This window comes from Taudactylus pleione, unplaced genomic scaffold, assembly GCF_031769625.1.
Source record: "Taudactylus pleione unplaced genomic scaffold, aTauple2 ptg000061l, whole genome shotgun sequence".
NCBI lineage: Eukaryota > Metazoa > Chordata > Amphibia > Anura > Myobatrachidae > Taudactylus > Taudactylus pleione.
The window spans coordinates 10,389,380-10,416,156 of record NW_028284463.1 but is presented as its reverse complement, the minus strand read 5'-3'; the positions used below and the strand labels follow the sequence as shown (position 1 = coordinate 10,416,156).

General features: G+C 47.5%; 1 protein-coding gene across 1 annotated transcript in view; it reads left to right on the top strand.

The window, feature by feature from the left end:
- The window catches only part of LOC148535033 (cytoplasmic phosphatidylinositol transfer protein 1-like), a 66,327-nt gene extending 39,550 nt beyond the window's left edge, over positions 1-26,777 (top strand). Inside the window, exons 3-10 of the mRNA XM_088464916.1 lie at positions 6,521-6,669; positions 14,955-15,043; positions 15,786-15,793; positions 18,216-18,287; positions 19,261-19,356; positions 19,939-20,094; positions 21,606-21,669; positions 25,449-26,777. Of these exons, the coding sequence (XP_088321042.1) occupies positions 6,521-6,669; positions 14,955-15,043; positions 15,786-15,793; positions 18,216-18,287; positions 19,261-19,356; positions 19,939-20,094; positions 21,606-21,669; positions 25,449-25,735 (921 nt within the window). The 3' untranslated portion in view covers positions 25,736-26,777. The remainder of the gene's footprint in view (positions 1-6,520; positions 6,670-14,954; positions 15,044-15,785; positions 15,794-18,215; positions 18,288-19,260; positions 19,357-19,938; positions 20,095-21,605; positions 21,670-25,448) is intronic.

Here is a 26,777-nt window from a genome sequence, read left to right as displayed (position 1 = left end):
GTCACTTCTCTTGTTCTATGTACTGGATGTTATTCTCAGTATCTGATTATTCTATATGGTCAGTCATATGCACAGTGTCACTTCTCTTGTTCTATGTACTGGATGTTATTCTCAGTATCTGATTATTCTCTATGGTCAGTCATATGCACAGTGTCACTTCTCTTGTTCTATGTACTGGATGTTATTCTCAGTATCTGATTATTCTCTATGGTCAGTCATATGCACAGTGTCACTTCTCTTGTTCTATGTACTGGATGTTATTCTCAGTATCTGATTATTCTATATGGTCTGTCATATGCACAGTGTCACTTCTCTTGTTCTATGTACTGGATGTTATTCTCAGTATCTGATTATTCTATATGGTCAGTCATATGCACAGTGTCACTTCTCTTGTTCTATGTAGTGGATGTTATTCTCAGTATCTGATTATTCTGTATGGTCAGTCATATGCACAGTGTCACTTCTCTTGTTCTATGTACTGGATGTTATTCTCAGTATCTGATTATTCTATATGGTCAGTCATATGCACAGTGTCACTTCTCTTGTTCTATGTACTGGATGTTATTCTCAGTATCTGATTATTCTGTATGGTCAGTCATATGCACAGTGTCACTTCTCTTGTTCTATGTAGTGGATGTTATTCTCAGTATCTGATTATTCTGTATGGTCAGTCATATGCACAGTGTCACTTCTCTTGTTCTATGTACTGGATGTTATTCTCAGTATCTGGTTATTCTATTTGGTCAGTCATATGCACAGTGTCACTTCTCTTGTTCTATGTACTGGATGTTATTCTCAGTATCTGATTATTCTGTATGGTCAGTCATATGCACAGTGTCACTTCTCTTGTTCTATGTACTGAGAATAACATCCAGTACATAGAACAAGAGAAGTGACACTGTGCATATGACTGACCATATAGAATAATCATATACTGAGAATAACATCCAGTACATAGAACAAGAGAAGTGACACTGAGTATATGATTATTCTGTATGGTCAGTCATATGCACAGTGTCACTTCTCTTGTTCTATGTACTGGATGTTATTCTCAGTATCTGGTTATTCTATATGGTCAGTCATATGCACAGTGTCACTTCTCTTGTTCTATGTACTGGATGTTATTCTCAGTATCTGGTTATTCTATTTGGTCAGTCATATGCACAGTGTCACTTCTCTTGTTCTATGTACTGGATGTTATTCTCAGTATCTGATTATTCTGTATGGTCAGTCATATGCACAGTGTCACTTCTCTTGTTCTATGTACTGGATGTTATTCTCAGTATATGATTATTCTGTATGGTCAGTCATATGCAGAGAATAACATCCAGTACATAGAACAAGAGAAGTGACACTGTGCATATGACTGACCATACAGAATAATCAGATACTGAGAATAACATCCAGTACATAGAACAAGAGAAGTGACACTGTGCATATGACTGACCAAATAGAATAACCAGATACTGAGAATAACATCCAGTACATAGAACAAGAGAAGTGACACTGTGCATATGACTGACCATACCATTCTATATGGTCAGTCATATGCACAGTGTCACTTCTCTTGTTCTATGTAGTGGATGTTATTCTCAGTATCTGATTATTCTGTATGGTCAGTCATATGCACAGTGTCACTTCTCTTGTTCTATGTAGTGGATGTTATTCTCGGTATCTGCATAAGAGAGGGAGAAGAAGAGAGCTGTGACATGCAGCTTGGGAAGGGGGTATCGGAGGGGCTGGTGTTACTGTGGCAACAGGGGGTGACGGACGCTTTCTGTGCTGTCACTACAAACGAATCCAGCGCTAATTGTGTGAGCCGCAGGTAACAATAAAGCTTGCTGCTACCATCCCTCATTACTCTCAAGCAAAGGAGGGTCGTTAGCTTAGGGTGACAAGGTCACGATTAACGCAGGCATGACATCACTAGATGACGCGGGCACGCGGGGAACAGGGCTCCTTAACCCCTGGCGGAGGCTATGACTGGCTTTCCTGCAGGGGTTAATCCCTTTATCACCAGCTATGCCGCTACCAAGGACTTTGAATTTGCAGCTTGCGTGGGAACTAAGTGGTTAACAAGGGTCCTTACAGAATAGCTTATTTAAGCATCCATCCCTCTGGACAAGCTTAATATAGAATTGCAGAAATGTTCAGAGCTGATTGGGAAAGGGAAGAACATATAGATGAAAGCCGGCCATCAGTTAGAGTTTCTCAGCCGTGACGTACTTGCTGGCATTTTGGTAGCATTGCAGTTTATCTAAACGCACAAATGTGTGTGTTTGTGTGTATATATATATATATATATATATATATATATATATATATACACATACGCACACAGGTTGTGTCTCCCAAATCAAAATATTCCGAAATACAGAATTTTTGGAGCACGACTGAGATAGTGACACCTTTGCTGTCTGATGGTTCAGTGTACACAAACTTTGCTTAAGGCACAAAATTATTGAAAATATTGTATAAAATTACCTGCAGGCTGTGTGTATAAGGTGTGTATGAAACATAAATGCATTCTGTATTTAGATTTGGGTCCCATTCCCAATATATGTCATTATGGTATGCAAATATTCCAAAATAGGGAAAAATCCGATATCCAAAATACTTCTGCTTCCAAGCATTTTGGATATGGGAGACTCAACCTGTGTATATACTGTATATGTATTTTGGAATTGTGTACATGCAAGAAGTGTGTGATAAATATGAAAACAAATATTTAATATCTAAGACAAGCACTCCCCAGTAATATGGGTGTCAGCTCATCAGTAATACAATAACAATGGTGATTTGTTAATAATAAAAATGTGAATATCAGAACTGATATAGAGCACTCAGGGCCTGATTCAGACCCGGTCACGAGCGCTGAGCGCTCGCAACCGGGTCGATGTTTGCCCACCGTGCATGCGCACGACAGAACCGGCTCCGTTGTGCGCATGTGCGAGACCCAACTAGCGATGGGTGCTATGTCGCTCCGGGTCTCGCACCAAGGGGGCGAGCTGTCGATGGTGATTGATAACTTACCCCGTTTGGGGGCGACCCTACTGACATCACCAGTGATGTCAGTGGGAGAGCTTCCGGCTCTATTAGAGCCAGAAGCTCTATGGGGCTTGCGGCCACGAGACCCTTCCACAAGGGTCTCGTCGCAAGCCCGATGGTCGCGATGGTCTTGACCATCGCGACCATCAACCTGGCCGCTCGCAATAGCTGTGGGTGGTCATGCTAGCGAGCAGCCAGGAGGCCGAACAAAAAAAACCGCCCTGATTCAGAGCGAGCGTCCGTCTCTGAGTCAGGCCCTCAGTGTCCTAATTAATATAATAATCTAAAACCCAGTGTATAACATTCTGTTATTTAAAGTGCATAGCGGCTGAAATAAATATCTATAGAATAAATACAAAGACCTTACTGTGCTATAGTTGCAAAATGCAATAAAAAGTGCAATTCATACATATGTAAATAAATAAATGTGATTCAAAGTGCACAATAATTCAGTAGTTATGTATATCAATAGACAGTGTTACCAAAATATACAAAGTAGCTGTGAGAATATAAAGAAAGGGGTTTTATTTAGAACACAGACCTGACTCTAAAAACATAGGGCAGTACACATAAAACATCCATTAAAAAACATACACATAATGTAAAACATAAATATAGTTCATAAAAATAAAACCGTTTAAATTAGGTTAAAAAAGAGAGTGGCTTATCTGAGCATAAAAGAAAGGTAAGTTCATGAAAGGTGGAAACCAGAAGACCCAACGCGTTTCGTCCTGTTAATAGACTTCTTCAAGGGATGCCCATCTGGTATTTGCCAGAAGTTCCAGATGGGCAGTCTGGCCCTGGAGGCACACATGGGGAGGGTGGCTCAGAGGCACACATAGGGAGGGTGGCTCAGAGGCACACATAGGGAGGGTGGCTCAGAGCCAAGCATGGTAAGGTGGTTCTGTGGCACACATCGGTAGGGGCCAGCTCAGAGACCCACACATGTAGGGGGGTCAGTGGCACACATGGGTAGGGGGGTCAGAGGCACACATGGGTAGGGGGGTCAGAGGCACACATGGGTAGGGAGGTCAGAGGCACACATGGGTAGAGTGGTCAGAGGCACACATGGGTAGGGGGGTCAGAGGCACACATGGGTAGGGGGGGTCAGAGGCACACATGGGTAGGGGGGTCAGAGGCACACATGGGTAGTGGGGTCAGAGGCACACATGGGTAGGGGGGTCAGAGGCACACATGGGTAGGGGGGTCAGAGGCACACATGGGTAGGGGGTCAGAGGCACACATGGGTAGGTGGGTTCAGCGGCACAGTTTGGTTAGGGGTTAGTGGCACACATGGGGAACACTTATGGAGAGGGGGTCAGAGGCACACTAGGGCAGGGATAAAGGCAGAGGCACACATGGGCAGGGATAAAGTCAGAGGCACACTAGGGCAGGGATAAGGGCAGAGTCACACATGGGCAGGGATAAGGGCAGAGGCACACTAGGGCAGGGATAAGGGCAGAGGCACACTAGGGTAGGAATAATGGCAGAGGCACACTAGGGCAGGGATAAGGGCAGAGGCACACTGGGGCAGGGATAAGGGCAGAGGCACACTAGGGCAGGGATAAGGGCAGAGGCACACTAGGGCAGGGATAAGGGCAGAGGCACACTGGGGCAGGGATAAGGGCAGAGGCACACTAGGGCAGGGATAAGGGCAGAGGCACACATGGGGAGGCTCGGTGTGCCTCTATTGCTGTATAAGCAGAGGGAGGAGGAGAATAAAGGAGAGCAGTCAGGGGGGCTGCAGTACTAATGGTCCCTGCAGCAATCTGCTTCTGTGACTAAAGGCCCCCCACACACGCAGCGACATATAGCGGCCGATCTAAAGGATTGGAACGATATCGCAGCTATATAGTTCCGTGTGTGGGCACGATATCGTCCGCTGCGCGCTCCTGTGGGGTCGTCCTTCGCCCCTCCAGATCTTTCTGCATGCACAAGAGATCTGGAGAAGCGATGTACCATCCCATGCTGGGGGGTGGGGGGAGGGGCCGGAATATCGGGCAGTCAGGCACCGGACCGCTCCATGTGTGGGGACCGCCCAATATGTCGGCCGTCGAAGATGGTGGATTGCATCGCTGGGTACACATCGTACCGTGTGTGCATGCCCCAGGCCCCGTAGTAACTGCGCTGACAGGCGGCTCCAGAACGCCGTTCCCGATTATACAATTTTTAAGCTTTATTTTAAAGGCCCTTTTGAGTGCCTTCTTTTCTAAATACTATATATATAATGTATATATAATATACATAATTGTTATTCTATAGCTCCGCCCCCAAGAGCTCCACCCACAGTTCCTGAACCTACTTTCCCAGACAAATAGCCCTGCTCATGGGTAATGGGTAAGAAAAAGAACATGGCTGCCTTCTCTGTGTGAGGTAACCTCTCGGCACTCACTGCTCCCTCCTACCCCCTCCTGCCTCCTCTTCACAGGACTCTTACGCAAACGATAGTGAGGGCTTCCATTTTCGTCATGACGTGACATTTAGTCAAATGTAGATTTTGTGTCTGATTATACTGTGTGTTCCTACGATAACACATAAATCACGTTTTGCTTTTGCAGAGTAAAAAACTGCAAAATTGTGATGCTGTAAGTGATAAGTACTGGTAGGTAGATATATTAATTCACTCACTCGCAGCATCAAACTCAGATGGGACCTGTCGCCTCCGGTGAGTCAAGACAGATGGTGTAGCTGCGCATAGATAATAAATTATGTTTCATATGTTGCATTATTTTATATGGCAGTACTTTACTAAAGCAAATTTGACTAAAAAGCTAAATTTAAAACATGAAAACATTTGTCCATTCAGGCTTGTTGGGATCAGATCTGCTGGGGAACCACAAGTTACAGCATGCCCTGTATGCCAACTGTTTGTTTCCAACGGTTGCCTAATTGAAATTCTTATACTGGATACTATAACTGACTGAAATAACTTCTGATGCTTAAAACAGAAGTTCCACCTGCAATTGCCTGTTGAAAACTCAGCCACACACTGTTGTTGTTATTTAATAGATACATTTATAAAAATGGACCTTCGTTTACCACATGGAAACAAACAGCATACAGTAGACCTTGGTTTGTTTCCATGGTTACAGATGTTGCTAAACAAGGTCAGATATTCGCAACCTATCTGTCAAATGGCAGCAAGAGTGTGCGCCTGAGTTTTCAAGAGGTGATTTAAGGCAAAAACCCTGTTTCAAGTATAAGGATTAACTCCAGTAAGTTACTATACCCCCAAATGTTTATTTTAATTGATTATTAATCAAGTACGGAACATTGCAAAGATTTGATCATCCATCCTAAAGCCCACTGCCTGGATAGATGCCAATGCAGTTTTAGACCAACACATGCTGCCATCTGCAACTTGCAATAATGCGGATAGAATACATTTATGTGCTTTTATTGGCTGTATTTTAATTTTTCTCAATTTTTCACCTTTATTTTCTTAGCTTTAACCCTTTGTGTCTCTTAACAGTACAGGATTGGGCAGCTGTACACTATCAGCAAGCACAGCCACCAGGAGAGCGAACGAGGGGAGGGAGTGCAGGTGATGGAGAACCAGGCACATCATGACCCTGTCTACGGTCCTGGGCAGTACACAGAGAAACGGGTCCATCTGTCCAGGTGAGAGAGTCTCTAATGCTGAACACGGCCAATCAGCAGCAGAAACGGTAGCACTTGCCATAGCCTTTTAGGTTGTAAAGATCCCAAATAACATATTATCAAGAGATGCACAGGAGAGGGGGGGGGGGGGTGATAGAGAGATACAGTGGTGGAGGGTGAAGGATAGATGAAGAGAAAGTGTTGGGGTGGAAAAGAGAGAAAGAGGGAGGGGAAGGGTTGGGGTGGTGGAGACACAGAGGGTGGGATGTACTACTGGCGAAAATGCAGTAACACCACCAAAAATTACGTTTTCGGTGCTTTAACCACTTTCCCCAAATGTACAGGGGCGCCGAGAGGGGGGGTGGAGCGGGTACAGATTACCCGGGCCCAGGCTTCCTGAGGGGCCCAGTGGGGGCCCGGGTCCGGCGCCACTTCCCACTTCCCTCCCCCTCACAGCAGTCTCCCATGCCTGTGCGGGGGAGCGATCACACTGATCGCGCCCCCCCCCCTGGCTTTGCGCCGGGCTGAGGGGGCTCAGAGCAGTAATAGGCCACGGCTCTTGGCGGGCCTGCAAATGTACTGTGCGGCTTCGTCCCGATAGTGGCGTTACCCAATAGAAGCCTATGGGCTTCTTATCGGGACGCTCCCCCTTGGGAGGGATCCGATCGGATCCCTCCCATCTCTCCCTGCGGCCGGGGTGTTAATCTCGGAAGTCCCTCTATCTGGATCCATCTCAAAGGATAACTCTTATCGGGAGAGCTGTCCTTTGCGATATTCTTGGATCATTACCGCGGTATGTACCTGAAGACAGGGGTTTTGTACCGCATCGCAGATGTAATGCTTAGTACATCCCGCCCGGAGAGAGAGAAAAAAATAAAAGCTAGGCAACGCAGGGCATTACAGCTAGTTATTTATAATTCTGCACCGTTTCCACAGTGTCATGTGGCTGCCATGGCAACCACAGTCGCATGGCACCTCTGAGCTGCGTGTGCACTGTGGACCTGATTCAGAGATGTACGGTAACCCGATGGTTAGCGCACATCTACGATGGTGGGAGGACTGCGCATGTACAGCGATTCAAAATCCACGGCACCAAAGTTGAGGGCAATGGGGAGTAGTCTGAAGTGACCCAGCATATGACAGCGCAGAGGTGGGGGCAGCAGTCTAAGGTGACTTACACAGGGCAGAGAGGGGGCATCGGAAGTGGGTGCAGCAGGTACTTTACTTGGATAATTACAGTTCTCGCGAGAACCGGCATTCTCCGCCTTAACAGCTCTCTGAATTGAAAAGCTTCGGGAGCTCCCTCCCAAAGCTATTCAACATCGCATTGAATAATGTTTCAAGGAAAATCGGCCCGATGAGCCTCAAGAAAGTGTTGTTCAAAGCCTAGTTAATAATGTCATAAAAAAAAAAGAATAGAAATACTTTTTGTGTGTATACGGTTATGTATACCGTTTGCAAAAAAAAATATATATATTTTTTTGGAACGGGTAATCATAGGATTCTGGATAGATAACGCTTGCAGCGTGCACGCATTTCTGCTTTTTCGCGTTGCGTTTGGGAACATTGCAGCCATTTTGGGCACGTTGATCCAGATGCCAGTGCACCTTCTGCCTTTACCTTTCCGCATGCCGGGAAAGCTGCACGCCGAATTTCCAAGCATTGTTGTGCTGTTGTGTCCACGTCTCTCAGCATCCACGTATCGGGTGACCTGCCGCCATCTTGGCAATATTATTCCCATCATACTGTATATGACTCCCCACAGGCTACCTGGGGCTGAATTAAATTGGTACCTCTGTACGGTATACAATCGGGAAACCGGCTGCCTTAATACCGACAGTCGGCTTCCCGACTGTCATATCCCGGCGTTTCATAGCGATCTCCTTTGTACTGTGTTCAGCTCTGGAGGCCATATCTCCAGATGGATATTAATACATTAGAGATTGTACAAAGAAGGGCAACTAAAATGGTGCAAGGTCTACACCACAAAACGTACCAGGAAAGACTAAAAGATCTTAATATGTATAGTTTGGAGCATGGAAGGGATAGGGGGGACATGATAGAAACGTTCAAATGTATAAAGGGTTTTAACAAGGTAAAGGAAGGATACATTCTTCAAAGAGAGAGAAGTATTAGAACAAGAGGACATGTTCTGACACTGGAGGGTGGTAGGTTCAGGGGAAATTGGAGGAAAAATTACTTCACAGAAAGGGTAGTGGACAAGTGGAATAGCCTCCCATCAGGGGTGGTAGAGGCTAAGGGGTAAATTTACTAAAGTGAGAGCTTTTAGAAGTGAGTTTTAAAAGTGATGTTGCCCATAGCAACCAATCAGATGTGAGCTATTATCTTCTAGAAGGTGCTAGTTAAATGTTAAGTAGAATCTGATTGGTTGCTGTGGGCAACATCACTTTTAAAACTCACTTCTAAAAACTCTCACTTTAGTAAATTTACCCCTAAGACAGTAGAACAATTTAAACATGCATGGGATAGACATAAGGACATCCTTCAGAAGAAGTAAGGATCAATAAGGGTTGAGGTAACAATATGTTTAAAAATGGGGCAGACTAGATGGGCCAAGTGGCTCTTATCTGCCGTCATATTCTATGTTTCTATGTTTGTTACCTGAGGAGAAGGACACACAATATACTCGTAGTTTGTTATTGTTGCACAGGAAGCTCCTACTGACATCCTGAGATGTTACTCTATCAATCTTACAGGAGGATAAAGTCCGTGTTATCTGTAGCATGTGCCCACCCAGCGTACAGGTGGTAGGCCAGCTGTTAAACTTATTAAGTACAACAGGTTGAAGCAAAATGTACTCAAACAGGGATAGCCTTAGAACCTGGTCTCTTAAGTAAAATGTTTAGTAGTTTGGGTGGACTGAGGGCTCCTGTATTTTTGTACCACTGAGCACTAAACAATCCTTATACAGGAGGCAATGGCTGCTTAGTAACCTCAGCGTAGCTCACAGCAGCGGGAGGTAGTATCATTGCCCACCCTCTCACTGGGCAATTACCTGTCATAGCGAACCTATCGTGCAGGTTCTACGCCGTCACCGGCTGCGGCAGTTACCCACGCCTTCTCGGTAATGATGAAGCATTCCGATGATTTCATCTTGAATCATAAATTCTTTTTTAAGCAATGTGTATAGGGCGAAATATGTAAATGAGATGACTCAGGGACGGAAAAAAAAAAGAACATTGAGCTAAAGGGGAGGCTGATTTATCAAAGCATAGAAATCTCTATTTCCCATGAAAATGGGAGATCGGGCTTTTCCCTACTCGCTCTGCCCATGAAAAGGTTACTGCTGGTGATAACTCTGCGATAGCCACGACCAGCCGTAAGATTTGCTGGCGTTCATCGCCGCCATACCTGTTCTGTTATTGCCGTTTTGGTGCTGAGATTACAGATTAATATTACTGAAAAAAATGATGTATTCTTTGAAAATAGGAGGGGGAAAAATTTGTAAAGATTAATCTCAATGTATCCCTGTCTACTGCTTTCTAAATAAACACTTCCCTAAATCTGCGGTTTGGAGCATGGCCTCCGGATAGTCGCAGGGTACGCCCAGGCCACAGAACGAAGTGCGATAGTACATAGGGGTTGGATAATACAGCCCAACGTTCCCCAGCTGGGCGAATGATACATTCCTCGTTAGTCAGGACCAGGGACAGCGCACATGACCGGACACATACAGGTCATTATTTTTCCAGATGGATTAAGCTGTAATTGTACCAGAATCCAGGGAATTATAAGCATATATTATTTAAGATTGCTTATTGGCGAGTGCCTTAGCACAGAGGTGGTAGGAGTGCACTTACAATTTGATAAATAATATATAATGACATTCTGCAGCTGTCCCCATCATTTTACGTGAATGGATTATTACACCCTGCGAGCGGAGTGGATTCTGTGGCTTCATCCTGGGCGCTGTGTCCTTGGCGGCGATCACCATGGGTGACGCCCCCACAGCAGGCCGCCTAGCTGTTACTGTTTGAGGATGAATTTGCGCTGTTTATAATTAGGGGGAGTTTTTAGAAGTGAGTTTTAGAAGAGATGTTGCCGATAGCAACCAATCAGATTCTACTTAACATTTAACTAGCACCATCTAGAAGATAATAGCTAGAATCTGATTGGTTGCTTTGGGCAACACCTCTTCTAAAACACACTGCTAAAAACTCTCACTTTAGTAAATTTACCTCACAGGGTCTGATTCTGAGTTGGGAGCTAGGTAGAAAACAACTTTGCAGCTGGAGCAAGCCACGTTGCAATACAAGGGTTAGCGTTCCTGCTATGCTGTTTTAGCGGGGCGGTGCGCCCTGCCCGATTTAAAAAAGGCAGAGCGCACCCTGCTCTTTTGGCGACGCTCTGCTAAAACAACCTGTCGGGTGGCCCACGGGTGGGAAAAATAGAGGTCACCGCCGGTGAATAGTTGCCAGGCGCATGCGACCAGCATCTACTCACAGAGTCAGGAGCACTTGGGGGAGATCCGGCATGTCCGTAAGTGCCGGGCACGTTCCCAAGAGTCATGAAAAAGGGGGCGCTTCTTAAAACACAACCCCTTTTCTCCTGGCCACGTCCCCTTTTCCCCTTTGGGGTGTCCTGCCCAGTGCCGGACCTAGAGTGAACACTACAATGGGTGCAAATGCATTTATTGTTTCTGTATGCAGGGTAAATACTGGCTGCTTTTGCATGTAGTCCACAAATACTGCGCAGCTTTATTTTTACACTGCAATATAGATGTCAGTTTGGACAGACCCCTCCCAAATCTATCTCTCTCTGCACATCTTCCATCTACCGCCCCCCAGCGCTTCATGGTTTTACCAAGGTGCAAAAACACTTAGGGGTAAATGTACTAAAGTGAGAGTTTTTAGAAGTGAGTTTTAAAAGTGATATTGCCATAGCAACCAATCAGACTCTACTTAACATTTAACTAGCACCTTTTAGAAGATAATAGCTACAATCTGATTGGTTGCTATGGGCAACATCACTTTTAAAACTCACTTCTAAACACTCTCACTTTAGTAAATTTGCCCCTTAGTCTTTGTGTGCTTTGCTCCCAACTCAGTGACATCAAAATAGAAAAAAAAGAGGATTAAATGAAATCCTAACTATAAAGCCGCTCCAAATCTCTCTATCGTGTATGATAAATGATAGCAGCTACAATCTATTGAGCTGGCCACCACATGTTGGGTGACCTATATTGTTATGGTCACCATGAATGCTGTCTAACGGCTCAGTAATAAGCTATCAATATTTAGTACATTCCAATGTAATTGACATATTGTATTGCGATTGTAATAAATGTCTTCTCACAGCTCCGTGAATATACCAGGAAATCTGCTGCCCATCTGGCCACACAAATTTACTGGATAATAATACAGAGATCAGGATCTCTACAGCCCGGATTTACTTTATTTTTGGCTCGAGGCCATTACGTTGTGCCGAGACACATCCCTACAGAACCTGCCTCCTCCACATTCATTTAGTCCTAGTTGGCAACATTATAGAACGTTTATTATTTTATTTTAAGTAATGTAAAAAAAAAAATATGTCATCAATGCAACTACTCTGACCCGCCTTTGGATTTACATTGCTATGCATCATTCTATGGCCTGGGCCAGTCCTGCAAGGAAGTATATACAAAGATTCAGCTTAAGAGCCGCAAATCTTGCCCTAAGAGGTTAAATGACATCTTGTGACGGGGATATTGCTGATTCTGAAGTGTGATATTATGTAAAACATCAATATCCCCACTTGTCAAGACTAGTGGGATCCAGGCAATGCTCTGCAGATCTCCTTCCAGGTCTATATATGACTAATCTGCAAATTATTACTAAAAGTCATATGAATGAAAAGGGTTCTGGATATCAGAGTTGATATAATACATTCAGTTTCCCCTAAGAAAATTAATGGGTTTGCAGGGATCTCTTTGCAGAACAGAATTATACCCAGCTCGAAATAGACCGAGTTATTTTAACACAGGGACATTTGGGATGCTGGATAAGGGAGCGCGGACTGCTGAGCCCCTTCCGTCCTGTTTGCTCTTACGGTCGCCCCCACAGGACTGGTGTCAGTGTGTATGCACAATTGATAGCAGGTATAAGTATCACACACTCGCTGGGGAGGTGTGGGCAGGAGGTGAGGGTGGGGGGGGGGGGGCGAAGCAGCGCTGACAGCTCCAATGAGCTATTTATATCCTCCTTCCATCTCACACGACTTTCTAGCTATTTATAGTAACAGTAAGTGGGTCCCTGCTGACAAGCTGTCCTGCCTCGTCTTACTCCGAGCCCTCCTCCCCTTCCCTCCGCGCTCTCATTCACAACCTTCATCAAGGGGGCCGGCAGCCAGTATCTAAACTCCAATCCTAAAGACTGAGGGGGTTGGGTATTGAACGGGGGGGGAATTTTATTACCTTCCATTGATTTTCCTTAGGGCGTCCGGGTCACAGAGAAAATAGAAAATGATAGATGTTCACCCCACTCGGCAGCAAAGTTGGATGAAAGTATCGATGTTTTTTTTTTTTTTCATTTCATTTGGTAATTTCGTGGCTTTTGCATAAACACGGTCAATATCTAGCCAAATTACATTTACAGGAAAATGCGCAGAACACGGGCAGAAGGTGTGCGCACGGCGTAGCACCGAGGGTGTCTGTGAAATGCTGGCAGGTTGATGCAATTGGCTCACGAGGACCGTTAAATGTTCAGCTAATTAATGATTAGATCTACGTTTCGTTATACGAATAGTTTCTCTCGGTTGATGGTATGTGATATATATGTTCAGTGCTGAGGAGGTACAGAGTTTAAAGTTCCCGCCCCACAGCGCCCAAAGCAGCTTTGGCTAAGAGTGGCCATCTACCATCGATGGGTTATAAGGTAACCATCGATGGTCAGATGTTGGTGGAAGCAGTTTTGCCATCGATGGATGTTCACATGTGGTGAACATCAGCCGCGGAGGTCTCATGTTGACATGGGGCCTGGGCATGTGCAGCGGCTGCCCTCTGTGCATCCAGGGGGGCCATCAGTGGTTCGACCATCGATGATTTCCCCTGGATGAGTGAAAACCATCGATGCCAGTTATCCTGCCAATGGCCATCCCTGGCTATGGCGGCAATCGCAGATGGCAGCAGTCTGCTCAGGGGGATGGAGGGGAGTGTTGGGCACGGTGAGGGCTTTCCTGGTGAAGCGCGGGGTAGCAGCACAGATTAAACGGCAAAAATCAGATTTCTAGGGGGCCTTTCCTGGTCATACGCGTCCATTACTACTCTATAACTTTGCACCCGCTCAGAACAGGAAAGATTGGGCCTGATATACTTGTAGTGGAGCCTGTATTGTGTCTACATGCTGCACGTTGGCTTAGCCGTACATATCCAGGCAAACTTCAAGCCTTGTGATATCACACGTCACCCGCAACTTGTAGAGCAGCAAGGGTAGGCGTTCACTGGGAACCAGACATCGCCGACACACAGAGGGGCTCAGCCCACAAAATGGCGGCCGCCATGGTGTGTAGGCCCAGGATTTTTTTCAACGCTTGAGGACCTTGTAATGAAAATTATGTCACTCTGAGGACACGGGGCCTGATTCAGAGCCGCTCGTAAGCGGCCGTTCGTTTGCTCTGAGCGATGTTCGCACAACTGCGCATGCGTATGGGTCGTAATGCGCATGCGCAAACCAGTCTTTGCGGTCGGAAATCGTGCGCTCGCAAAACAGCGAGGGGCTGCTAATGTGAGTGACAGAATGTACCGTTTGTGGGTGGTAACAGGGGAAGGTGCTTGAAAACTGGGGAGTGGAGATCCGAACGCAGGCGTGCCTAACGGTCAAAGGGGCATTTAATGGGAGTGCATAATTAGTAAAGGAGCGTCATCGACCACGTCACTTGGTTGTCTTTTAGCCTGAACTGCTCGCAGTGATTGCGGTAGGAAAAAAAACTACCACAAGCACTGCGTGCAGTTCAGATGCCTTTCGATGTACCCGGTTAATCTAATAAATACCGGAGATGACGTGTGATGCGAACGGAAAAGGGGCGTCTTTACAAAATAGCGAGCGCATCTTTCGAACGCTCGCTCAGACATAGAGGCGTCAACACACCGCAAAGAGCGAGGGCTCAATTTGAATAGCCGGCCCCTTTTTTGGAACGACCGTCCGCAAATAGCGTCCAGGTCTGAATCAGGCCCACCGTGTGAGACTATACGTTGTGCTCAGTATGTAATTGGACATTATAAGCTTGCATTTGGGGCTAGGCAAGAGGCATGAGGTGGCAGGGGCGACCAGCTATCAGCCATTAATCTGTCCCCTTCTGCTTTACAGCAAATTACCAGGCTGGGCCCGGGCCGTGGTTCCCAGGATGTTCTACGTATGCGAGAAGGCCTGGAATTACTATCCGTACACAGTGACAGGTATCTCCCAGCTTGTTAGACTCTCTCTGGGCTGTGTTAGGAACATATAATCAGAATGTGGTAAATGAATATCCCACACGTGCAGAACCCGCTATGCAATATGCAACCACCTTTCCTCCAAGTAAGTTAAAGGGAACGTTGGGAATCCTGCGCCAGGCTTGTTGGCCAAGGTGCCCTTTATAGCCTTATTATTAATATGGCTGCATTCAGAATGCGGCTGAGTATGGAAATGCCGGTATCCGCCTGTACTCGGCTCTATGCCGCCAGTTTTTCTGTCCGCCAACGCGGCTGTCATCACTAGTGTCTGTGCTGACACCTACCCCATGCTGGGTGCAAGAGATACCTCTGAAATAGGTGTCTCCAGCTGACACCCGAAAACGCCCGTATTAACGTATGGAGAGAAGCGGGCCCACTTGTTCAAAACGGCGCAGGCGAAGTTTGTAACTCGCTAAATGTGGGACGCATATGGACCTGCATGACTATAACCTTTATACAGCTGCTGTCACAGACACGTCTATCAATAGTTATTTATCTAGTAAATGTTACTATTAATAATTCATAATAATATTAATTTATCTGTTAAATGTCATTTCCAGTATCACGTATATAACCCACTAACAGCACCTATGTTCTTCATTCCCTCTCCTCTACGTTCCCACACCTGAACTCCCCCTCTGTCTTACCCCACCGGCCACTTCCCTCTACCCAACCGACTCTACCACCGGCAACCTGCGGCCCACAGAATATACAGTAAGTGGAATATCGGCACATGGGCTGGGGTATCTGACGTCACTTTTTTCTTTTAGTGGACTGGAGAGCTCTGTTGCCTGTTATGAGACCATGAACCGTTTGATGGGGGAGCACCTCACCTCACTGCTCTCTAATACTGCGTTTATACCTAAATTCCGGGTCTGACCCGGAGGTTGGAACAGGGCTCCAAACCGGATCAGACCCAGAATGTAGCCGGCACTGACACCAGATATTCCAGAGTCGGCGCCGTTCACACCGGAGCCGGGTCTGCAGTGACCCGGCTCTTCCGGCGTGGAAGTGGACGCTTGGAAATGACGTAATCTCCAAGCGCCACTGAAGCCGGCGTGTGGCGCACTCCAGGTCATCGTTAACTTAATCGCACCGTTTACACTGCAGGGTTTCACGGGTCTTTCCTGTGTTAAACCCTGCAAGTTACCTGGGTTGGATTGCCGGCCACTCAACCCAGGAATCCAACCCTCTCCCCTTTTACACCAAGGAGCTGCCCGGGGTAACCCTACAATAACCCGGGTTTTAGCTCTGGTGTAAAAGGGGTATAAGAAGGTCTCATATTTGGGGGAGCTGAAGATTGTTCCCTGGGTAAATCTCATGTATTAAGGCCCCCATACATCAGCAATCGATTGTGGCACTTCTGCAATTTGCAATCGATTGTGTATAAAAATCTGCAATGTATGGGCTTCACAGATCGCAGATTGCAACCAAAAAGTGATTGGAATTGTTAAATCAGATTGTCCAACATGTTGGATGTCACAGATGGATTGGGGCTGTAAATTGCTAGCGTATGGACATGATCAGCAGATTTGCAGACCGTTACTAGTATAATGATGGAGCCTTTCACGATTGGCAGATCTGTGTTTGCTGCAATCGATCTGCAAATCACTGAAACAGATCTGTGGTGTATGGGCGCAGATTGCTAGATTGGGAAATCCTAAAATCGGGCAATGAATCTTCAAATTGTTCAATTGTGGTTTTCAGATTGCTGATGTATGGGGGCCTTTAATGCCAGCTCCTTTTTTCAGCCAATCAATCAAGTGACAGCTTTCATTTCCAATATAGGGATAGAAAAATAACTACTGACATCTGATTGGTTGATATGGTTACATAGGAGCACATTACAGTATTGTTAAATAAGCAGCTTTGAGTATTATGGCCTGATTCAGACCCACTCGCAAGCGGCTGTCCGCTCGCAAGTGGGTCGATGTTGTGCACTGCGCATGTGCACGATGGCGAGAGCTCCGTCGTGCGCATGCGCCAGACGCGACGAGCGAAGGACTTTCCTTCGCTCGTTGTGTCTGATCAAAGGGGGCGTGCTGTCAATGTTGATTGACAGCACGCCCCCTTTGGTGGGCGTGCCTCCCTGACGGGGGCGTTCCCAAGGGAACGCCTACCGTCAGAAGCCGGCCCACTGACATCACTAGTGATGTCAGTGGGAGTGATTTTGGCTCTGATAGAGCCAAAATCACTCCGGGCCTTGCGGTTGAAAAACTCAACCGCAGGCTCCGGCTCGCAGTGGCGATGGTCGCGATGGTCAAGACCATCGCGGCCATCAAACTGCACGCTCGTATAGGCTGTGGGTGGTGACCCACAGCTATACGAGCGTCCAGGAGGACGCTCCATAATTATGGAGGGCGGCCCTCATTCAGAGCGTGCGCTCTGCTCAGAGCGTACGGCTCTGAATGAGGGCCTTAGTTTTATCACTGCAATTAACTCCCTCATCCTGCAGTACTAGCTGACTGTGTGATACTGCTCTTGGATTGGAGGGGGAGGGGCCCGCAGGGGTGTAATTAATGCGGGCCATACACGGGGCGATTTGAATACGTACGACACCTCGGTATGTTTCCAAAGTCAGCCCGATGCATCGCATGCTGCTGTGAATGGTAAACGATGCATCTTACAAGATGCTTCGGTTACCTATTTAACGGCATGACGGATCGCAGATCTTATGGTTTTTCCATATGATCTACGATGCCGATGTACGACGGCGGGGGCGCGCAGCATGCCAAACCATGCACGATTGATCATTGCGATCGATTGAAATCGTGCACATCGTATGGCCGGCATAAGTATTTGAAGGCCTCATAGCAACTTTGTAAGGGCCCCTATGTACCACCCAATAGTGAATGATGTATATCACATGTAACTTTGACAAGGAAGATGGGCCCCCCTCAGCTCTGTGCCCCACATTGCACCTATGGTAGTTACGTGCATGGGGTGGGGGGACTCTTTGCTACATGGGGGCTTCTAACAAACACGTTGGGTTATTCAAAACAAGAAATCTTTGAAAGTGTCTTCTATTTGCTACCACAGGCATATGCAAAATCCATGTTGTGTTACTGCAGTGTGTGTAGTCTGTGTTCCTACATGGACTGATATTGTATTATAATACCCTCTCTCCTCTTTTTAGTGCTCCTTCCTTCCTAAATTCTCCATCCACATCGAGACGAGGTACTCCGATGACTGCGGAGATAATGACCGTGTGAGTGGGGTTTGGTGGTCCCTGTGTATATATATTATGCCATCGGTCACGCACAGTGCTGTACACTGGAGCTTGCACTCTAAATTCACGAACACACATGCAGCCACGGCCAGCCGCCAACATGAGAAGAACAAACAAACTCCACACAGATAGGAACCTGGGTCTGTAAGGCAGCAATGCTAACCACTGTGCCACACAGCTTTTGTGAATCTAGTAGATCATAAGGCAGACAAATGAAAGCCCTCATCAGGAAACAGAAAGGTAAAGACGGCATAAAGCATTGATAAAAAAGAAATTGTCACGGTAACAGTTACGTTAATACACAGGCCCCATTAGTCTGCTGCTATCTATACACACGTCAGCTGAAATCCCCAGCACACAAGTCTACGATAGCTTCGAAACAACCTTTTTCCCACCCGAAGACAGCAGAAAAGTTAATTACAATCATTTTCAAATCATCTCAGTGGGTGCATATTAAATAAAACATGGAGTCCTGGTTTAAACCCGCGTCTGTTACTCCCACCAGCCGCAATAATTTACTTTACGAAGAGTAACTTTGTCGTACTCTGAAGAAAAAACTTTCCAGCCGATCGAGCGTTTACTGTAAGCGCTGTATGGGGACAGGAGTGTCCGGCTGTAACCTGGGCACGCTGTGTCTGAGTATATAGACGGAGTGGACACACCTAATACAGCACAGCAGTCAGTAGGACACCCGTGCCCTCCGTTTATTGCTGGTACGTGCTGTACAGAACATTAGCAATCAGTAGGAGATTCTTGTGCCCTCCGTTTATTGCTGGTGCTTATCGTACAGAACATTGGCAACCAGTAGTATCTCGGCCATTTATCAAGACCAGCTCCAAGTGCCGCAAAGCGTCCTCTGCCTACGCTTAATTGTGATATATGGTCGTTAAATGCAGCGCGTAGCTGGCAGTATGGTACATAAAAGGCACCTAATGATCATGATCTATTGCAGATATTTAACGCAGACCCAGCAGACGACGGGCACGAGGTGTCGCACCTGGACATTGCGTATGATGAGATTCCGGAGAGATATTACAAGAGCACGGAGGTGGGTGCCATGCAATGCATTTCAGGGGAGTGGAATCCTCTTTGATTTTTGTTTTGTCATTATTCACCTTGGAGAGAGAGAGATAAAGTGGAGAAGTTCCCCATAGCAACCAATCAGCTTCTAACTGTCATTTCATAAACGGTGGCAGATAAATGACAGTTAGGAGCTGATTGGCTGCAGTCTCTGCGATGGTGCTAGTTAGTCTGTTTGCTGAGATCTCTGCGCAGTGCAGTTGCCATTGTTTGCCTTCTTTTCCCCCCATTGTCACTTTATTTTTGCCTAGAGTTCTCCTTTCAATCTTAATGCTGGAGAAGATCCTGGTATGGTAATCCTCGTCATAGAATGGTATTGGGGGGGGGAGTACAAGCGCCTCTTTATCACGTATACACAGCTCCTGCGTACACAGCTTCATACACTCTACAACTCATTATTAGACCTCGGAGGGGCTTCCTCTCAGTGTCTCCTGTCTATCTCCTCTCAATCATTGCTCATTTATATTCAGGAAGCGGTTGTGAGAGCGCGGCGAGCGATGTCTCAGCGTCACAAGGAGATTGTTTCATTCCTCCCCTTTCTCTGTCCTAGGATCTGAGGCATTTCGTCTCCAGCAAGACGGGTCGGGGGCCTCTCCAGGAGGGCTGGAGGTGTCAGGCGCGGCCCGTCATGTGCTCCTACAAGCTGGTCAATGTCAAGTTCGAGGTCTGGGGTCTTCAGACGCGAGTGGAGCAGTTTGTGCACAAGGTGTGTGTACACAGAGGGGGGGGTGTGTAGGCAGCAGTGACATGGGGGCGCGGTATAGGGAGGGGGGGGCTATAGGGGACTCGGTTACAGCTTGGGTCATTGTGCCTGCGGAATTGTTCTGAGGTATAAACTGTATATAGACTCTATATACTGCGGAGATATGCTAATGACTGCTATCGCACGGCCAGCATAAAGACACCCGCTAACCACTATCTCACATCCCTTATACCTCGCAGTACTGCGTACACATCGGAAATATCGAGCAACATCGGACCCCCACTCACAATTACAACAGTTCAGACCTCACTGGGAAATGGCTAACCTCGCCGCACGCAGTGAGTACACAAGCTGTGTATGCCCTCGCAGTGGCTAATTTATGCGCGCCCAAGTAACCGCGTTCAAACGGACTGGCACGCCTGCGTTTCCCCGACCACTCCCCCGTCACCATTCCCAAACGCTGCCCTGACGTCACTCGCTCTGCGATGGCTCTGTAACTCTGTGAGTGATCGCAGAGCAATCGCAATGCTAACTCGTGCACGCGCACTGCGAGGCCATCTCCGTAACGCTATCGCAACAGTGATCCATACTGCATCAGGGCCTCTCTATATCCATTGGGGTTTTATTGTGTAGGTTGTCAACCTATATCGCGCCTTCCTACTGCCCACGAATATGGCTTGCCTAATGCATAGTCGCCGACAGCATCCTCCTGTTGTTCTGGGTGCACAACTCCCTCCTTGTCCTGGTGGCCCCACCCCCTGATCTCACATTTTCAGGTGTGCGGATTTCCACCCTGCTACGGACCCGCTTTAGAGAATACAAACCATAGGACAATGTTAGTTCGGCATAGGGATGGTCATCGGTGGGGTGTCCCATCGATGGTCGCAAAAACCATATATAGTGAACCATCGATGTTTGTACCCCTTGATGGCCACCGCTGCTGGGGGCACAGCCGGCCGCGGACCAATCAAAACTGGGGGCAGAGCTTACCACACACCAGGGGGCTGGGCTAATCTCCGTGCCGAAAAAAAAACACACCATCGGCACCCACTTGTTCATCGATGGCAGAGAACCATTGGTTCTCTGCCATCGATGGCAAAACCATCAACCATCGACAGACAGTTAACCGTCGATGATTGCTAACTATTGGTGGTCGATGACCATCCCTAGTTCGGCATAATTACGCTCAACTCGGGGTAGCCCGCCGTTCCGCCAATGCACCCAACTAAACTTTGCCTACACATAAATGTCACCGCCCAGTTACACCCTGTTAGCTGCAAGTGGAGATGTAGTTGGCTTGCGTACAACTCTTCATCGCCCATAGATGCACACGCTCGTCTCCAGAGCCTGCGCAGTGCGGAAACTCCACAGCTATGTTCGCAAAACCATTATATATGAGAATGGGGGTGTATATTAATGGAGACACTGTAATGTAATATTACGTTATGAAAATATGTAAGAAACATAAACCTTCTCCGTCCGCCATGTTTTATCGTATTCCTCTCTAACGTTAGGTGATCCGGGATTTGCTGATCGTGGGACACCGTCAGGCCTTTGCGTGGGTGGATGAGTGGTACGGTGAGTGCAACACTGCTGTTATCCCTCAGTAACATGACCACAATGCAGATGTCAGCAGCCTCCAATGCTGTCCCAAGGGCCGGGGGAGACAGAGAGGAGCTGTATTGGGTGTAAGGAGGTTAGAGTTGGGCAAACACACCCATGTTGTGTCGGCCAGTTTGGTCATCTTTCTTCAGAGCTCTCAAAAACGTTATGCAGTCGGGAAGCCGGCGGACCTAATCCCGACAGCCGGCTTCTCGACTGTCATTTCCCGGCAAGGGTCTAAAGACAGGCGTCGATATGCCGACGCCTGTCATTAGACATACACCGGGAGCCCGACGCCCGGCATCCCGATCGAAGGGACGCCAGGCACTGAGCGCGGATAGCCACGGGTGGAGGTGTGGGGGGGGGCGGGGTTAGGTTTAGGGTTCGGGGGTAGAAATAGGTTAGTATATACTTACCTTTGACAATCGGGATTTCTTCCTCTGCCGGGATGCCGCTGTCAGGATTCCAACCGCCGGGCATGGGTTCCCTCCAAACAGTATGGAAAGTAATGCTGGTCATTAGTGTGTGGGTGGGGCTGATACCAGGCCTGGATACAAGACTCGCCCTGCAGAGTTCCGTTGTACCCCTAAACATCTGGGTATATATCATTTGGCCAGTCAGCACAGGTCTGATTATGACCGTGCCTAGTTTATCTCATTGGCAGCGGGAGGGAGGGCGAGGGGATCTTTCTATTATTTAGAACATTAAGCACTATTAATTTATCCCGAATAAAATCAGTGTTCCCCTGCCCTCCGCCACACGCTGACACCTAAGGGTTGCACTAAATGCCAAGTTCGGCTCGTTAGCCGTGGTCCCGGACGCTCTATGGTGGGGAGCTGTAATGTTATACGAAGCCATTGTGACAGAGGGAAAAGTGCAGTCTGACGCCAGATTCCGAAACAGTTAGAGGTTGCGCTAATACACAGGGTCTTCCCAGGTGAGCAGGGGGACAAAGGGAATCTATGATTATTCATTCTTTATCAATGCCTAATGCACAAGGCGCTATATACTAAATAAATTAGCATGCCACCACTCAATTGGTTGACAGGTTTTGATTAAATACTCTGCGCCTGCCTGTTCCCTTATTGCAGCCGCACAACATAACTGTCACTATGTCATGCCGCCCGTTGTAAGCCAGCGCGCTCAGGTTGTCACCTTCCTCTCAGGGGCCAAAACAAACGGTTCCAATTACTGCCTCGTGCAGCCGATTCTCCATACTGTGCCCGGCGGCAGCCGAGCAGACTGTAAGCTCCTGAGAGCAATCTCTCATTCTGCATTCAGTGGATGGTTTATATTCAGTACAACGCCGCCATTCTCCGGGCGCCACTAGACAGATTCCCTGTAAGAGCAGTACTAGCATGATATACCTCGGAGGCAAAGCAGGCGCACAGAATCATCCACAATAACTTAATAAAGTAAAAGAAATTACCAGCAGCAATCATAAAAGCAGAATGTGATACACAATATAACCCGGCCTTCTGCTCCACGGGAGGTTTCTGTCCTCCCTGAGCTCGCCTTAGGACACCTGCGTTACGGTGTGACAGGTGTCCCGCCCCAGTCACACTACCCCACCTGCCACTGTCCCCTGGCAGGTACGATAGGTGGAAAGAAAGATTTGGGGTAAAGTTATTGCCCAGATCTTCTGGTATAAATGAAGATGCGCAACGTCATGTATTTCTGTACCGCGCCTGAAATGCAAAAATGCGCCCGCATTTTCAGTTGTATCTTGCGGCACCTTGCGCTTGGAGAGACTATGGTAGGATGCATGTCTTTGAGCGCACCTCAGGCACCGTGTGATGTTCCTGGTTGATGTCGATCTTTGCGATGGGCGAATCAGTTCGCTACAGACCCACATTAACAATGGGACGGTATGCAGCCGGGAAGCCGGTGGACCTAATCCCGACAGCCGGCTTCCCGGCGAGGGTTAAATCACAGGCGTCTAAATCTAGACGCCTGTCACTTTACCGACGCCATGAGACCGGCGCCCAGCATGCCGATCGAAGGGACGCCCAGCGCGGATAGCCACATTAGGTTTAGGGCTCCCGGGGGAGACTTAGGGATAGGCACCCCCCCGGGAGGTTAGATTTAGACTAGGGAGAGGGGGGGGTTAGGGTTAGGCACCCCCCCAGGGGAATTAGGTTTAGGTGGTGGGGAAGGGGGGGGTTAGGTTTAGGCACTTAGAGGGGGGATTATGGTTAGGCACTGGGGGAAAGGTTAGGGTTAGGCACCCCTAAGGGAGGGTTAGGGTTAGGTGAGGGAATTAGGTTAGTCAATACTTACCTTAGGGAAGATCGGGATTTTCACCCATGTCGGGCAGCCGTGCGTCCGGCGATAAATCATACCGATTCCGATGGGACTACAGCTCCAGACCTCCACATAAAAATAGGCCCATCATCCTGACAGTGAGGAATTTTAATACTTATCATTTATGGACACGATTTGCCGTAAATGACAAGTATTATACCTGTATTGCTATTTTCCTCGCAAAATAATGCAAGCTTTCTACTTTTTATTTTCTTAAGGGAGACAGTAGCGGGGGCTGATAGTGTAAGGAGTGTACACGCCCACATGGCTCTGGCCACACCCACACCATACTGGCCACTCCCACACCATACTGGCCACACCCGTTCTGTATTGGCTACACCCACACAACACTGTACACACCCACATGGTACCGGCCACACCCACACAGCGCTGGTCACACCTCCTCTGCGTCTCACAATAGGTCCTTTATCATTTTCAGTCCCTGTGCCATATGGCCCTAAACTCTGTCTTGAATGGGTACAAACTGCCCGTCCCGGTGGCCCATCTGTTACCTCGCCCTGGTGAGGACATTGCAGTTATTCTGTGGATAAACTAATAATTCGCTAAAACTAGACTTTGTGCTGCTGGTGAGTTATTACAGTGAGAACCTGTGTATATTATGTGTAGTGCATATGAATAGAGGCTAATGCTCTTACAGAATCACGTGGCGTTACTTAGTACAGTGGGCCTGATCCAGAGCCGGACGCCCTGAATCAGGGCCCTCCTCCCTCGACTTGGAGTGGCCTCGTGGACGCTCGCATAGCTGTGGGTTACCACCCACAGCTATAGCGAGCGTCCATGATGATAGTCATGGGGCTTGCGACGAGACCCTGCGGTAGAGTCTCGGTGACCGCAAGCCCTGGAGTGATTTTGGCTCTATCAGAGCCAAAATCACTCCCACTGACATCACTAGTGATGTCAGTGGGGCCGGCTTCAGACGGTAGGCGTTCCCATGGGAACGCCTCCGTCTGGCAGGCACGCCCACCAAAGGGGGTGTGCTGTCAATCAACATCGACAGCACGCCCCATTTGGTGCGAGACCCGGAGCGATGGAGAGCCCGTCGCTCGCCGGGTCTCGCGTATGCGCACGACGGAGCTCCCTTCGTCGTGCGCATGCGCAGTGGGGGAACATCAACCCAGTTGCGAGCGTACTGCCGCTCACGAGTGAGTCTGAATGACCCCCTTGGACCGTTAGGGTGCCTTAACAACCGATGTTTAGGAACCTCTGTGGAACTTTGAAAAGCTGTTATCTGATTGGTTGCTTTGGGCTACATCATTTCATTGCTCTTTGAGCTCTCTTATCAAATAAGCCCCCCCATAGTGTGACATATATTACGTCGGTAATGGGAACGGAGCTCCCTGATGCCCTTAGACTGGCACGAGTCAGGGTTTTCTTTCCCTCCCTTCAGTTTTTATATATTATAATCATTGTAGATTGTTTTATCCCCGCAGGAATGAGCATGACAGAAGTGCGGGAGTTTGAGAAGGAAACTCAGGCAGCCACCAACGAGAAGATTGGACCGGTGGCACCGACCATTACCATCACCCCAGAGTGCCACTTCCCGGCCATCCGCAGCGCCCCTGCCACCCCCATCACAGGAGAACCTCCAGAATTCCTCACCCTTCCTAAAGACAGGCAACGCAAGACCTCTGCCCCAGATACACTCACCCTGCCGGAGCTGAGGGAGCGAGCCAACGGCCCCCCCAGCCACTTGTCCCCCACGAACACCGACAGCTGAACTCCACGGGTAAACTCCGTATCTGCTCTCCCACCAGAGGGGTTACCTCTTCCCTACCCATGGGAAGTCCAAATCAATGATAATCCTGGACACTCAGCTAAAGAAGCCAACCCTCCAACAGAATGGACCTTTTACCTCAGAGATGACCTACGTGGCATTGGGCATAATAAAAGAGTTGGCTTCTTCACCGTTGCAGCGATGGGCACATTAAATCTGATCTTTGATCCGCTCGGTCATTTATACAGTTGCGGCAGAACGGGAAAACAAAGCGTGACGAGTGCCGCGCAGCGCCAGGTCATTCCGAACTTGTAGAGGTGAATATAGAAAGTGTTGATGCCAGGGCTACAGAATAACGTCCATGTGCCCATTCCTTTGTAGCTGGGTTCCCGACTCTGCGGTGGAATGCTTGTCGGGACGGGTGATTTATATATCGTTACTGGTTTTTAATTTGTCATTAAACTCATGGATGTTATTAGAGATTTATGCCTGTTACTTACCTCATTTCCCCGACACAGACTGAACAAGTAAAAGGGGTTTTTGTAACAGCTCTTCTCGTCAAAGGTGCCAGCGTTTCCACCCACAGAGGGGCGTCCATCAGACCCATCGAGATAAGTCACGCCGCTGACAACCATTCCCCCATTCCTTTTGTAGTTCATTTGATCTACCTGTGCTGTGTTGATAAGATCTTCGTTTCTGGAGAACACCTGGAATCTCACAGACATTTTCTCTCTTTTTTCGGAGGCACCACGTTTTTTTTTATTTTATTCCCAAATATGTGCATAAAGAGCCCGCAGGCAAAGACAGTTTTCATTTTATTGCAATGTCATTGTCCTTTTTTTTAAATATTCATGTAATACAATTGGATATGTAATGTTGTGTTAATTGCTGAAACTTTTAAGTTGTTGACATTTTTAATCCATGTTATGGTCTTTATTTGACGATGGTAAAAATAAACTTTGAGTCGTTTTAACTACTTGTGGCCGTCACTGGCAAATGTATAGTGTTCTGAAAATACAGCCTGATTTTAGTGATTATCCCTTGG